The 16,364-nt window shown below is 37.7% G+C and overlaps 1 protein-coding gene across 2 annotated transcripts; it reads left to right on the top strand.

Moving 5' to 3' along the window:
* Window positions 1-2,680: 2,680 nt before the first annotated feature.
* On the top strand, window positions 2,681-10,026 carry LOC121637674 (syntaxin-10). Of its 2 annotated transcripts, XM_041981877.1 has the most exons (9): window positions 2,681-2,778; window positions 3,265-3,340; window positions 4,198-4,291; window positions 5,210-5,304; window positions 6,145-6,207; window positions 6,540-6,641; window positions 7,520-7,626; window positions 7,979-8,073; window positions 8,294-10,026. In XM_041981877.1, the coding sequence occupies exons 1-9, from the start codon at window positions 2,744-2,746 to the stop codon at window positions 8,368-8,370; spliced, it is 744 nt and encodes a 247-aa protein (XP_041837811.1). In that variant the 5' UTR covers window positions 2,681-2,743; the 3' UTR covers window positions 8,371-10,026. The 2 variants fall into 2 exon arrangements, with proteins under 2 accessions (XP_041837811.1, XP_041837813.1); XM_041981879.1 differs by lacking the exons at window positions 2,681-2,778; window positions 3,265-3,340; window positions 4,198-4,291; window positions 5,210-5,304 and adding an exon at window positions 5,702-5,787.
* The last annotated feature ends 6,338 nt before the right edge of the window (window positions 10,027-16,364 follow it).

The following is a 16,364-nucleotide window of genomic DNA, read 5'->3' as shown; positions in this document are numbered from 1 at the left end:
TCTTTTCTGTGCAGACTGTACATATTAATATTTGTGCATATGCTTTCAGCCGACAGCTGCAGAAGGCTGCTGCTTTCCTTTTATTTCTCTGTGAATGAAAAACAATGAACAGACTTACGGAACCTGAATACAAACCTACAGAAAATTATCACCGTTGCTCCAACAACTTGGAACACATTGTTGTGGTATTATTTTGCAAGAGTTTACCATTATGTTTTACTTACGTTGATCTTCTCAAACAGTTTTCCAGTCAAAGCAAGTAGTTGATCCAGTGCTGTCCACTACCTCGTAAGTTGACTCGCTCCCATCATAGGTAGGTAGTGTTTAGCCACTAAACATTTTCCACAGATGTTAGGGAAAATTAAATACAGTTAAAAACAATAAACATATTTGATAAGAGGACAGACAACTGTAAAGATGGGATAGTTTCTCAACTGATTGCTTAACATAGTATTAATGGTAATCCTATTTTAATAGGATAACTCATTTAGTCATTTTAGGCAACAGCTGATAACATTATCAAGCTCTATCAGGTTGATTATTTTGGTGGCTTGAACTTTTGAAAAGACAAAGAAAAGTAATTTAAAAAGCAAGTCACCCAGGTCTGTGAGACAGTTTCATGTCGGAAAAGATGCAAATGGAGCTCTAGCTTGCAGTGCAGAAGGTAGGCCATCCTTACAAGGAGCACTCATGGGGAGTGGGCCAGAGTGTCTATTTTTAGATTCATACTTCTCTGACTGTGCTTGTTGACTGTGAGCCAGTTTCTTTTGTTTTGCTAGGGACACTTGGCTCATGACAGATGTTGTTTTGTTCCAGCAGGAGGGATTTTCCTGCTATAAACTCTGCATTTTATGACTCAAATAGAGCTGAACTGGACAGTAAGGCCCAAACAACAGTTGTACTTTTTAACAATTGTAGCTGCTTATATTTTCCATTATTGTAATCGTGTGTTTGGTGATTAGCTTCCTGCGAGCTTGCACATTCTGGTTTTACTGCTCATCACCATAAATATTCCTCTATCCTGTCTCTGATTTAGAGGTTTTGTACCTATTGAATGCTGATGTGTTTCAGTTCTTTTTCTGGTTAACTACTAATACAGTTTACAACAAATTGCCCATGTCTCATTACTATGCAATTACACAAGTACCCTACTCATGGCTTGGCTGGCCTTCTTCTTTGAATATCTATTTATTTTGAACTCAACTACACTTTTCTTACATGCTTTTTTAATGCATTTAGTGCTGTTGTGACTCAACTATGTTGACACATTCTTACCATTGAAGTGAAAACCACCTTAATAATACTTCCTGCTTCAGGTGACTCACAATGTCACGAGGTGAAAACAATGTTTGTCACTCTGTTATGGTTGGTAATAATTACTGCCAACAAAGCCTGTTACTCTGTTTATATGGATCAGCGCTTCTATGAAGAAAAAGAGCTGGAAAATGTTTTAACATGTCATTAGCCCTCAAGTCAATAGTGTGTTTTATTTATTACACTTTCTTTTAAATGTTTAACCTTCAGTGTTTAAATAAGTAAATAAGATACGAAATCCTACAATGGCTTAAAGTCTCACCTGTAGTTTTGAAGTTTCTGTGTGCTCATCTAAAATGAACATTTTAGGACATTTACATGCAAACAGTGAATCTGAAACTAACATTGTTCATCTGAAACAAATTAGAAGGGTATAATCAGATCCTGCTCTGAGCATACAGAAAACAACTTTTATATAGAATGTATAGAAGGGATATGATTGAAAATGTTCATAATAGTGGCATGTTCTGTTTTAAAAACCTTTATGAAAACATAGTTGTTTCAAATAGGTACCACAATAATTACAACTCTTCGGACATACAGTATGTATGTGTAAAAGTCATGTTTATAACTTCAGCTGTAAATTTTCACAGGACAAGATGGAAGGAATTGGAGTGAAGGAGGAGGAGGAAACAGGATGAAGACAGGAAGGAAGGAGCTGGGCAGGACAAGGTGGGAATGAAACAAAGTCCCACAGGAACAGAGACAAATGGGTGGGACAGGATGGGTAGAGGCACAAAGTGAGAGAGAGAGAGAGAGAGAGAGAGAGAGAGAGAGAGAGAGAGAGAGAGAGAGAGAGAGAGAGAGAGCAAGTGGAATGGACTGGGTAAACTGCTGAGCGTGCACATTTTTTGCTCCTACCATTTATGTAGACTCCTTTTTAATGGAGACTCATCTTGTCAGATTTCATGTGATGGACAGATAAAATAAGAACCGAAAAGGATTTTCTTTGTTTATTTGTAGTGAAGTTGTAACATCGCTTTTGTTAAGTGCACCCCTTGATGATAGATAGATAGATAGATAGATAGATAGATAGATAGATAGATAGATAGATAGATAGATAGATAGATAGATAGATAGATAGATAGATAGATAGATAGATAGATAGATAGATAGATAGATAGATAGATAGATAGATAGATAGAGAAAAGAGGTTAATGATCACTGTGAGTATTATATCAAAATAGAAAAAATTCACCCTCTGCTTGTACAGAGATCATCAGACATGAAGAGCACTTGACACTAGATTGTGAATAGTGTGAATTTCTTTAATTTAATCTCTAGAATTGCACTATTAAAAGCAGATTAAAAACAGCCACACTCGTCTGTACCAAGCTGTTACGTACATACGTACATTATGTGCCAGAAAACGTCCTTGCGTTGTGTGAGACGCACGCATGCGCACGTCGTATAGAGGAAGGAAGCAAACATGTCGATAGAAGACCCATTTTTTGTTGTGAAGGGGTAAGAAAAAACAATCAGAAACCCTCAGAGCTTGTGATACTTCGTGTTAATTAAAGTATGTTTTACTTCGTGTCTGATTACACGGTGAAATAATGTTAGTGTCTATAAAAAAAGTTATTCGCGAAAAGTTAGCACACCAGCTAGCTTTAGCTAACTAGCACCACTGCTTTAGTGTCAGTGTCGCAGAGAGGTGATAATTGCGTTGCCTCTTGTGAAGGAGAGACAGGTTCTTGTTGAACAGTCCAGGGTTGTTCTTTACTAGCCTGTAGAAAAATAAGTAAATTGAACTGTTTTAGTAGTATGTTAGTTTGGAAGTGCCTTGCCAGTTTGGCAATGGGCGAGATTGGGTAGTGAACTAGCAGGGGTTGTCGGATAATTCAAGTCAGTAGAACAGCCAGGCGCCTTAAGATAAATTTATAATGATATCTGGTTTAGTGCCGGTCATAGCGTTTCTTTTAAATGGATGTGTGTTTTGTTTTTCCCCAGGGAGGTGCAAAAGGCCCTCTCCCGTGCCCGGGGCCTGTTTGATAGGTGGGAGGAACTGTTGCAGGAAGGGACACAGGTAAGCCTCTGAGCTTGTTGGATGTTCTTGACAACCTCACTGTCCATGTTCACTATAAACATCGACTCATTCATAACATGGGGGAACGACCGTATCTAACAGGCCTAAGAAAGTTCAACACACGTGCATTAGGCTATATTTGACCACAAATGAAATAGGCAAATGGGGAAGAAGAATAATCAGTTTGATAACATACTTGGGAAACGGATGTGCGTATATTATCTTGACAATTTTATAAAAGATAAGTCAGTGATGCAAACCAACAGGCTCTGGAAAGCTAATGAGCACAATTGAGTTATAAAATGTTTGGTTGAGTTTTCAACAATCTGATTGCACAATTGTCTTTGTTCATCAGTATTTGGTGTCACCAGAAACGTATGTTTTGTGTTTGTTTCTTCTGTAAACTATGGATTTTTCCATGTCAGTCCTTTTTCCTGAATACACATGAGTTTTCTTTCTCACGTGTTTGACTTTTGTGAATTTAATTCTTGTTTTCATTCAGAGATCTCTCTCTTTTTATGTTATCAAAGTTTTTCTGTAGCAGCTGTAAAGCTGGTGCTTTGGCAGAAACAGGAAATCTTCAAAGTCTAGCTGTGTAGTCTACTGAAAGCTATAATGAATTGATGGATCACAGTTTTTAAAATAGGAGATTCAGAGATGGCCAGAGTGTTTCACACAGAAATTTAAATAAGTGCGTATAGCCTTTTAAAGTTAAAGTGTAAAGCAGCATACCAGCTACCAGTAAAGTGTTTACAGAAAATGTTCTGTAAAAAATAGCAGAATGCAAAATGCAGAATAATAATGAAACTATGAGTAGCTTTCTGGTTATTGATTTCTCTGGGTTTCTGTGGTTTCAGGTGAGTCGAGATGAGCTGGATTGGAGTGCCAATGAACTAAGGAACTGTCTGAGGGCCATAGACTGGGACTTGGAGGATCTCAGTGAAACTATCAGTATCTTTTACCCTCATCCCATCAGCCCTTATCTCCACATGATGCCCATATTTTTTTAAATAGACATGCTTTTTTTTTTTTTTTTTCTCACAGTCTCTTCCCAGTTTTCCGGCTTATTCAGAAAATGTTTGCAGGTTCAGAGGAACAAAACCAGTTTTAGCTGCATAATTAATATACCAAATATCTGAGATTAAAATTTTTTTTTTATTATTACATCATAAAACAAATAAATATGAATACACATTAAAATAAAGGAAATATAACAAAGTGGTAAAAGCACAAAACTGATTTAAACTAATAGATAAAATGGAAAGTAATAAAAGTACAAAACACATTAAAACAAATTACTACAAGCCAAAACTTTTTTTTTTTTTTTTTTTACATTAATTGGTCTTAAATTTGTCTCATGGGAAAGAGCTTTCCAAATGTTGGACCTGCCATTGAAAGGGACCGAGAGACATCTTAACAGATTGTGACCAGCAGAACATAAAACTCTGCTGGGCTGGTGGATTTTCAACAGTTCTGATAAGAAAGGTTGTGCAAAGCCATTCAGTGCTTTAAAAACAAACAGCAACTATTTATTTTGTATCCTGAAGTGAACCGGGAGCCAGTGCAGAGCTAGCAGGATAGCTCAGAAAATATTTTTCAAATGGCCGAATTTTCAGACAGGAAAACAAATAAAAAAGGGATTTAATGGCAAATTTCACACTTGAGTCATGATATCTGGCTTTTATTTCAGAATATGTAAACATATAGCTTTGTTTAAATTGCACATTTTATTTTACATAAAGCAATATATATATTCTTTTTTCTTTTTTTTTTTACTTACAAAAAAAAGTATATTTTGCATTAGAATAATAAATATGTATATGTGGAAGTTTGAATTTGAAGTATTTAGTTGGTCCTTGACTGCTTCAGGCATTGTGGAGTCCAACCCAGGGAAGTTCAGGCTGGGTGACAATGAACTTCAGGAGAGGAGAGACTTTGTGGAGCGAACCAGGAAGTCTGTTCAGGTAACTTCATCTACACAATCCCACATCTTGCATATCAGCAGTTCAAATCCTGTGATCTCCTTTAGGTATGTTGTATGTTGCACAGTGCTTGTATTCAATGAAAACTTGTAAATGAGCTGAACTAACCTTTTACTATGGCCTTTATACAAAAAAATATATTTGAGTTAAAGCCCATGTAAAAAGTTTGAATAAAACTTGATATTTCAGATGTTCTCTATAGTAAACGTAACAGGGATTGTGCTGTATTAAATAATTAACTTGTGGCTAATTTCATGTTTATGTTCAGGCTTTACCATTATATGAAATAAATGTTTATAAAGCAGGTTTTCGGTGGCTACAGGGAGGCAACTGCACAAACATTACCTTGAAGGCCTCTGTCATGTTTTAGTAGATTGTACACACCAAGACAAACATCAATCCAAGCAGCAGCTTCCACACCTGGACTCAACAGTACTTTATGCGCTTTTAGTGTGTTTTAACTGTGTAAGCATACCTTCATTATCAGTATCTGTCAGTTTATGCCTGCACTGCTGCTGAGAAAGTTTTCTTTTTAATGGATTCAAATTAATGTCCATGTTGTTGGTATGATAGTAAATTTGAGTCACTACCTAACAAGCCTTACAGGAAAGGTTCAAAATTTTAAAAAAGACCTTAAGAAAAGCATTATTTAAGCAGAACAAAAGATTTTTACTAATAGGGAACAAACGACATTTCTACTTGCTGGCAGGTGAAACTGGGAAACAACAAGAAAATCTCATCAATGAAACTACACTTAGAAAATAATTGTTACTGTTATTGTAATAAACTGTACAATGAGGGGTGTGAACTGTTTGTGTGTAGGATATGAAGGATCACCTGTCCAGCCCTTCTGCTGTGGCTCAAGCAGAGAAGAAGAACAGACAGGTCGGTGAACACATACACGTCACTGTGTAAAATTCAATAAATGATCTAAACTGTGTTATAAAAATATTCACACACTTCTACATCCTAAACTCTTACTTTATATCTGTTCATCATGTATTTAATCAGACTTTTCTTCTGTCAGGCAGCTTCAGCTCCTTTGTGGCTGCCTATGATGTTATGTTAACTTTAGAAACAAAATCACTGTAATGTGTAGACAATAAACAATGAGAATTTTAGGAAATTAGTTTCACAATCCATGTTTGCAACGATCACCTTGCATTTTTTTTTTGTCTTGAAAAGTCCATGAATTGTGTATTTGTGTGTATATTCAGGCTTTGTTGGCTTCAACGGGGCAGGACAGATCAACAGGACTAGAGGCTCATCTGGTGTCGGCAAACTCCAGATACATCCAGGAGCAACAGGAACAGCAGCAGGTAGAGAAAGACTGGGAACAACTGGGTTGATTGGGGGGAGTGAGGCAAAAGTAAAACAGAAAGTAGAGCAACGGATGGGTTGGTCGATTGAAAAAGAGACACTTGTATTTCTTTATGGCTGACTTAAAAATTCAAGGCTTGTAAAATGTCTTGGCATATTTTTTTTCAGGGCTACATATTTGATTTAAAGTGTAAATTCATAAAAATAAGCTTCATAAAGTTGTAATGGATTTATGCTTGAATAAAATGGAGCGAAAGGATAACAGTAAGAACAGAAGGGCACCCAGCGAAGGATGTTTTTGATCTCATTGCTGTGAATTACGTGAAAGATTATCAGATATAGGTGGTACTCTCTTTTTTTCTCACTGTGTATGAGCTGTTGGTTTTTACTTCCTGTGGTGACAGCAGCGTCGAATGATGCTGACGTGTCATCACGCATCCTGTCAGGTTGTGGTTTGTTAGTAGGAAATTGGTAAAAGAAATGCTATTTGTTTATACCATCGACTTAATGAAAAAGATTATTTCCCTTCATCAAAATGGCGTAGATACACTTGTGCTTTTTCACCTCTACACTGTAACATTAGTCATGATCCTAGACATTTTAGACTTGGCCAAAACATGCCACGCATAACCAACATATTTGTAGAAGGACAGTTGGCAGTTGTTTCAAACTACAAGGTGAGAGTTGAGATGAAATGCAACGGTTACCGTGACAAAAGCTAGTGCTAATAATGATAGTTATTAATGTTATGTTGAGGTTATGTTTGGGATGCGGTCAAGGCAAAAGAGAGTCCCCAATCCATGAATGTAAGTCTGCATAATCCTTTAAAGTGATGGAATTGTGTGTTGTGTGTGTGTTTGTGTGTGTGTGTGTGTAGCTGATCATGCAGGAGCAGGATGAGCAGCTGGAGTTGGTGTCGGGCAGCATCAGAGTCCTCAAAGACATGTCTGGACGGATTGGAGACGAGCTTGATGAGCAAGCGGTGTAAGTATGTGTGTGGGCTGAATTTTACACAATTAGAAGTGCATTTAACGGTTTTTTTTTTTTTAGTTTTTTTTAACTGCAATTTCTACATATTTTAGTCATGAATAATAGAAATGTGCAAATAAGATTAATTGAGAAAACCTGTTATAAATGCTTGTTATGCTCGGCAAAGCATTCAACACATAAAACGGTCACAGTGCTTAAAGATTTTAACTGCTTGATTTAACTGATTTGACTTTAAAATTTAATCTTCATGAAGCTTAAGTTGGTCATGAAATTATTAGCTAATACACTATGTTAGTTTAACACTTTTAATTTTTATTTTTTTTACTTTGTTCTGCTTTTTGTTTAGTATGCTGGAGGATTTTGGAGATGAGATGGACCAGACTTCGTCCCGCATGGACTCGGTCTTAAAGAAGCTTGAGAAAGTATCTCACATGACAAGCAGTACGTTTTTTTTTTATTATTTTTATTTGCACACAGGCAGTAACATCTTTGCTTTCATTTTTTGTCTAGTTTGTGTCCATATGAAAGCAGTGGGTTTAAAACGCAAGTATTCTCAGAAATCTATGGAAGTGTTTATAATGTTATTTCCCACAGTAAAATGTGTGTTCTATATTCAGTGCGAGCTTTTGTGTCTGATTAACTCCTCTGTTGCATCCATCAGGTCGGAGGCAGTGGTGCGCCATCGGAGTGCTGGTCACCGTCTTGATTGTGGTCCTTATCCTTCTCTTTGCTCTCTGATGTCAATGACCTCTGACCTCTCTTTGTTCACCAACTCCTCCCTGTCTGGATGAATGGACAGATAAAGACGGAAGAGGAACGTCTCTCCTGCTTCCCCTCAAATCACTCCCTGTCCTCACACCGAGGAGAAACCGGTGATCTGCAGAAAAAAAGTTTGAATGTAATCCTCTGCTCAACTTTTGATGAATTTTATGGTGGGAAGAAAGGCCGGGCTCTTTCACCTGCAGAGCTCTGCTCGATCAAAACTTTGATGGTATTATGTATTTTATATTTGTGAATTCCGGTTATCGTTGGAAATCATGGTACGTATTTGGGAAGACGTGACGAGAAACTGTTGCCGTTGGACTTAAACGCAAATTTGTAAGCTTATTTCAAGTTTTGTTTTAAGCTTATTTTCTGCCACTTATTAAGAATGATTGAGGTTGACATTTGCACCCAACAAGTGTTTAATGGTGACAAAACAGAAAACACAAATTTTAACACAACAGCTAATGTCACGTGTTGACTTCAGCGGCTTGTGAAACATGATTCTCAGAAGGTTTATTGGGTGAAAAGTACTATTCTGACTAGATTTATAAAATCAAATGGACCTACTTGTTTCAAACAGTAGCAGCAATGGAAGAGTGGGGTGGGGGGAGTTGCCTTAAATGTATTTTTTTATACCATTTTGAAATGTGCAGTATTTTCATGTGCCTACATATGAGTTAGGATGGGAAATAAACTCAATTTTCAGTTAAACCTGAAGTGAGGCAGCCTCTTTTGGCCAAAGGGCTGAAGAATTTCCTTCTTATCCAACGCAGCAGCAGCAGATAGATAGGAAGTGTTAGTCTTTGCTGATGCTGCCTCGATGTTTGCGCTCCAAACATCAATGTGAAAGCATAATGGCATCCATTGCTAGATCCAGTTTCTGCTCACGTGCCAGATGCTTTCAGAAACAGAAAAATTCCTGCAGGAGACAGAGACGGTTCGTTTCCTGCCCTAATTGAGCGCCGTCTCAGTGAGGTGAAGTCAGGTCTGCAGCCAGCCGCCTTCGCACCCCTGCAGACGTTTATGTACATGATTGGCCAGGGCTTTGTTACTCTTGCTGAGTGATGAGATACAGCCCTGCTCAGAGCGAATGGATTTGCCTTTTCATTGAAAAGCTTCAGCTAATCAGGAGGTATGGTTGCTGGGCAAGATGTCTCTATGTCCAACCCAGACTTGGGCTCATAGCTCCCTCTGCTGGAGGCTGTAGGGCATGTTGTGTTTGTTTTTTTGTTTTTTTTGTTCGTGTATGTTTCATCAGGCAACACTAAAGTGTGTGTGAAGGTGCTGTATAACAACATAAATGCTTTAATTTTGTGTACGTGTAAATGAATTTTTCTGAAAAATGGTGTAGTGTTTGCTTAATATTTTTGATCCATTGAAATCAGATACCTTTATTTAAACTTTTAAGGTCACCTAGTTTTAGAAGAAAATACCAGCTTTTATAATATTTCCCATTTTTGTTTGCCAGAAAAATTAAAAGGCCTGATGTGTTTAGTTTTATGCATGTGTGAGGAGTGCACCCCTTCCTGCCAAAGCTGGAGTTTTAATCTTCTCTTAGTAGTTAGTGTGCTGTTAATGTGCTGTTACATATTTTAGCCCTCACGCTTCAACAGGAAAGACAAACTAAAACCTCTGAAAGGATAAATGAAGCACAGTTTCCACTTGTTTTACAGCACTGATGAGGTCTCTGAGAAATCTGGAGGTCAGTGAGATTGAAAGCAAGTGCACATTTTTTACTGAACTTCCTTATGCGGTTAAACTTAAGAAAAACTCACTCTCCTTATCACATTTACTAATTTGGACATCCTTGAGTCCTTTTCTCCTCTTCGCATTTTTTAGTCCCTCACTGGGATGTAAGTAGTAAAGGTAAGGAGAAGTGTTGTCAACTGGTTTAAAAAAAAAAAAAGAAAAACCTTAAAGTTTACTTTAAGTTGTCATTTCAACAAACTTCTCGACTATTAGTGCCAAAGCGGCTTCACCTGTCTGTTAATTGTTTTTATAAGTGTTCATGACCGCTTAATATTTTCAGAAAAGATAACCCGAGTACCCTCACACACACAGGTCCTCCCACAAACTGAGTCAACCTTTGTTTTGATTTACTGACATCATGTTCAGGCGTCTGCCAGGAAGGACGAAGGAAATGAGGACGTACAAATTGGCCTTGTGCATCTTCCGCTACCATGTTCTTTTTATAGAAACGTAATGTAACATCACATCTGTGTTGGAGAGTATCCTGGAATGATGAAGATTGGTTTTTGAATGTATCTGTTAAAGTAAAACACACTCTAGGTGGGTTTGAGAACTCAGCTTCCTTGTTTCAACCCTAGCATGCACTGATTAAACCACACTGCTTCGATCTGAAACACGTTTGAGCAGTTTATTCCAAATTTTGGTTAAATATCTTCCTTAGTGAATCTGATTACAATTTATTCTCCAAGCATTTCATACGATAGCAACTGCCATTGTGCCCTTTTAAGCCAGACAGCACGTCACCATGATTTTTTTTCTCCATGTAAAAAAGGGCAACAATGATGTTAAAATATTAACTTTAATCCCACTGTTCTGCCATATTAATCTTTCCATTTAGATCCACCACATGAGGAGTTTGCTTGGCAGCTGTTGCTGCAACCCAGTGTGAGCAAAATGATAAAACATCTGCATAAAGTCAAGTCACACATTGTTTTAATACTGGCATCCTGAGATTTCTCACATCTGTGCAGTTTTTATATTCCATTAAATTTGTTCTTAATGAAGAGATGAAACGGGGTTGCAAGTAGCTTGAACAAGCCCGAGCTTGTAGTATTGTGATTGTTTCGTCTGTGATTTTTCCTTTTTTCATAAAAGCTTTTACTAAATTGCAAAAGTTACACAAGTGAGTTTTAATTAAGATTCGCTTTGTAAAGTGGAAACATCATCACATCCTTTCCTGAGAGCAGAACTATCGTGTGAAATTACATTTCTTTAGCTGGAATGAGCAGAGTGTGAGTCCCTGGTGGCTTGATGAGCTGCAAGTAGTTCTGAAAATAACCAGAAAGCAGTCAGAAGACTGTCATACATTTAAGAGGCAACTCTGCAGGAGCATGAGATCATCTCTGATGGCATCTTTCAAACTTCAGCATGCCCCAGTGCTTTTGAGTACAAATTAAATCTTAAAAAAAAAGTTATGAAGGGCTTAATGCAGAGTTTGTAGGATTGACAAATATCTTGTGACCCAACTCTCTTAATTGGTTGGTTATCGGCTGTGGCTCACACTTGAAAAAACAGACCAACTTTCAGATGAACAATTATAGATCTCATCAATCACAGAGCCACAAGACATGGTCTGTTCAGGTGCATTCAAAGAAAACCCAAAGAGAAACTGTGTAACTTGTGTTTGGGGTATCTGTGGGAATGGATTTAGATTTACTTGTCAATTAATCTACCAACGCTTATTTGAATGGTGGTTTCATCCTGTGCTTCTCCAGGCTTCAGATCCAAGTTTCCCTTTGAAAAGACACCGAACCCATATATTACCTTAAATGTATAGTGTGTAGAAGTATGTGAATGGTTCAAAAAGTGTAAAACACTGAGTGGTTAGTTAGATTATAAGAGTAATTTATAAATGCAGTCTTAAAGAAAACATAAACTGGGATGATGTTATAATAGTATGCAAATTTAGTAGGTTTTCACATATCAGATTCAGAGTGGAGTTAAAAAAAGAAACAGACCAGAAACTAGTGTTTGCTTGAGATTTTGTTGGCCGTCTGACTAATTAGAGCAGTCTAGGGGACCTTAGAAAGAGAGAAAAAACTTGAACTTCGGTGCTGCAGTCATGTATAAACTTACAGCATAAAGCTGGTAAGTTTAAAAAAAAAAAAAAAAAGGATAATAAAGCACTTTAAAAGTACAGCTTTGTTTAAAAGTTAGAAGGAAAAGCAAATGAACAAAGAAACTATTCATAACACTTCTATTTGCTATTATTAAGGTTTATTTTAGTTTTTGTTGTAAGAACTGCTGAGTCCCCAAATTTCCTCCAGGTTCAATTAAGTATTTATCTATTGCAGAATAAGAATTTGATTTATGGTGTTAACACAACAACAACAATAATAATAAAATAGTATTTAACTACATTTCAGTTTGTCTAATGTAAACATGCCAATAGCATTTAGTCTTCTGCGTACAAACCGATGTCAAAACATGCTGCTATTAAAAGAATACCTTCATTCAGTGTAATGGTTCCACTACTCAGGACATCATAAAAGATTATATGGTCTCTATTAAGTCTCAAAATTATTTCAATTCAATTACAAAAAAAATGCAGAATTAGTGTGAAATCCCAAGTATGCCCCATGTTTTCTGTATGACATGATCAGTCATCGGTGTAATGAACTTCGGACCACCCTTCTTAATGTTGCTTTATCTCATTGAGATTTGTAGAAATTAGTTTATGCTCCATTCTCTGATAGTCCCATCACAGCATTTCAATTAAGCTGAAGCCTGGACCACGACAAGTTTATTTATTTTTGTCTTATTCAGTCAAAGTGATGGAGATTTGCTGCTGTGGATGGGATCTTGTCCTTTAGCATGACCCAGTGTAAGCCAAGCTTAAGCTGTCTGACGGATGTTCTCACATTTTTAGACCTCACGGTCTAGAATATTATGGTGAGCAGAGGATACAAGTCAACTCAATGCCTGTAAAGTGTCCTGGTTCTGTGACTGCAAAACAAGTCAAATCATCCTCCCTCTGCCACCGTGACAGCTGGTATGAGGCGTTTCTACTGATTTACAGTTTGGTTTCTACCACCATACTCTGTTAGTTGACCAAACAGGTACACTTTTGTCTCATCTGTTTGAACAACAAAGACATTTATTCACTCATTTTCTAACATTTATTGCACTTACATGAGCCTGTAGACACTGAGCTGTAGCTTTTCAGTTTCTTTTTAGTTTCTCTGGGCATCACATGTTTGGCTTTGGGGTGAACTTGCAGAGACATCTGTTCCTGGGAAAACCTGCAACTGTCTTGAAAGTTTTCCACTAAATAATAATCTTTCCCGATGTAAACTGATCAACTATACTCTTTGGAATGGCCATATTATCTTTCTAGATTGATGGGCAACAGCAGATCGTTGCTGATGTCTTTCCTCCTTGGCATTGTTAATAATATATGCTGTGGACTTTAGTAATTGTTTTGATTTAACAATAAACACGAGAGAAAATGAAGACAAAACAGCAGAAAGGTTTCCTGTTTGTTACAAACCTTTTATTAAGATATTCAGAGTTTTTCCTCATTTTTAATCAGTCTGTTTTTCTTTTTCTTTACAGTAGTTAATGTGCAATTATCTTTATTACTGGGTCACAGTTAGGAATTCACAAAGTTATTGGCACTTGGAACACATGAGGGAAACACTGGCATGTACAAGGGGCGGGGTGGGGGGTTAGCTGGGTTGGGAGCATCAGGGCAATCAGTCAGATGGAGGGGGCAGGGCTTGGGTAGAGATCTGGTATATGTGTGTGTGTGAGAGAGGAGTGGGGCGAGGTCGGGTATTTTCCTTGACATCAGTAGATGCTACTGCATTATTTTTGTCTGTTTTTTTTTTTTTCATTCATTTTTTTTTTAAACTTCCAAAAACTGTTATTTCACTTTTTCATTATTCTGAGTTATGAAGAATAATAAAGAATAATACCTCATGCTGTGAGTGCACATCTAACAATCAAACTTTGATAGTGCTTCTGTTTTGTAATGTACAGTTTATATATTTATATATTTATAGTGGAAAATGAGAAAAGAAAGTTCTGCAGAATGTTTTCACCCAACGACACCAGAGACAAAAGAGAATAAAAAATAGGCGTCCACGGTTGCTGTGACCGTATGCAAGTCCCGCCCCACCCACTGCTCTGTAGTATGATTTTTGAGGTAAGACCGTTGACATGGACTTTCGTCTTTGTCCCATTTCTGGAAAAGCCCTGCACTGTATGTATTCAGATGGCCTGAGAGCGCTCTGCTGAGGCTCCTCGGTTTGTTCCTGAAAAACAAAAAAAGTATGAACCTGCATTGTAACGGCAGCCACAGCAGTTCAGAAGCCGCTTGCAATGCTGCGATATCTGTAGGGATTAAGGTCTGCTATGGCTGAGAGCTCCCGAGGTAAACTGGTACTTTTTTTCTTTTACTTTAAAACTGCATCAGTGACACAAAGATTCACTCACACCCTGCAACACATTCAGAGTCTGCAGGTGAGGGGATGAGCCTCTGCATCTCAGAGGTTTGCCCGTTTTGTTTCATGTGTACATATACAGTATTTATTTATATATTTATATATATATATATTTATATATATATATTTGTGTTTTTCTGCATGTGTGTTGTCTCTGGCGTGTGGGGATTTGGGAAACAGCAGAGTAAATGGTTCTGGATAGAAGACTACACACCAGCAAACACCAGAAAGAGAGATTCAGAAGTTGGAGGAGTGCATGGGAAGCCAGGAGAGGGGCGAGCAAGGTCAGATGAAAGCGCTGAAAATGATGAGGAGGAAGAAGTAGAGGCAGAGGGGGATGGATGGAGAGTGAGAGATAAATCTCAAGGCTTTGCCTCAGGATTGTGGTCTTCATTCAAAAGGATCTTGTACCCCCTTCTTGCTCTCCTGAGTTCTCAAGCTTAGCCAGTTTTTAAACAGAAGATGACACAACCCTTAACATTCTGGTTTTCAGCAGAGTTCCTACACAGGAAAAAAAACACCTTTGGTTCTTGGAAGTTAAACTGGAATCAGAAGTGGAAACCTGCTGATGGTGGTAATGCTGATCCAATATTTTTTTAAAAGTTTGTGATCTCGACTCTAAACATCTCTTCCACTGCACCCTGAGTGGCAAAAAGAAATGAATAAAAGCAGCAGAAAGGGGACAGATTTAAGTACCTGCATTGTATTTTTTTAAAAGCAATTTAAAGAAAATTCTTCACTTTATCTTTTAAATTGGAATAAAACTAAATCTATAAATAAACCCTCAAATTCTTAATATTAGCTCTGGGTAGGAACCCTGTTCAAATCAACAACACCAGCCTCCACCCAACTGGTCCACCCCCACCTCACCTGGTGGGAAACGGGTTCATTGACACACCCTCATCATTCTTACAGTAAACAACAAATACCTTTGAGAGAAGAGAAAATAAAGATAAAAAGGCAACAATAGTACAAAAAAGTAACAACAGTAAAGTCAAGAAACCTGCATTAAAAAAAAAAAAAGAAAAAAAAAACTGTCACAATACATCTACATTTCCCACCCCCCCACCCCAAAATCAACAAAAGTCCCACTTCGGATGCCAACATCCAACCCACAGACAGGAAGTGACACAGTGAGTGTGCTCAGAAAGGTGCAGAGGGCTCTGGCTCCACGGGACAGTTGAGCGCTCACCCAAAGGTGCTTTTTAAAAAGACTACTCCACTCTCTACACGTCACTATTGTTCCTTTCTGTGGATCGGCAGCTTGGAGGAAATCAGGTGTCAAGCACAGGTGGACTAATTCATGGATGGAGTAGAGCAATATACACACATATATATATATATATATATATATATATATATATATATAACTTTCAAACTACTGACAGCTTTTTTTGGCATTGGGGACCACTTGCTGTGGACATTTTGGAAGGTGTGCAGGTGGAGTCAGATTTGAATGAGTAGCAGAAACCTCCAGTAACTGCCATTAAGGTGCTCCGATAAATACAGTGATCGAGACTCTTAAATTACAATCATTGCTTTTTGTTGGATCACTGCTTTCTGGGATCCTGCCACCTGGTGGTATTGGCAGTTACTGCAGCCCCTCCCCCCACCCCTCTGAGCTGCAGTAAGCTGTATTTAACACCCAGATGGCACATGGAGAGGGTTAAAAAAAAAAACAAAAAAAACATTCAAGCAGCAGTAGCTTATTCTTTGAGGAAAAAGCTGGTCCAAGGACCAGGTCAAGTAAACTTGCTTTTGGTCAATTTGTAA

This window comes from Melanotaenia boesemani, chromosome 4 (genome assembly GCF_017639745.1).
Source record: "Melanotaenia boesemani isolate fMelBoe1 chromosome 4, fMelBoe1.pri, whole genome shotgun sequence".
NCBI lineage: Eukaryota > Metazoa > Chordata > Actinopteri > Atheriniformes > Melanotaeniidae > Melanotaenia > Melanotaenia boesemani.
The sequence above is the reverse complement of the archived record's forward strand: the minus strand, read 5'-3'. Positions and strand labels throughout refer to the sequence as shown.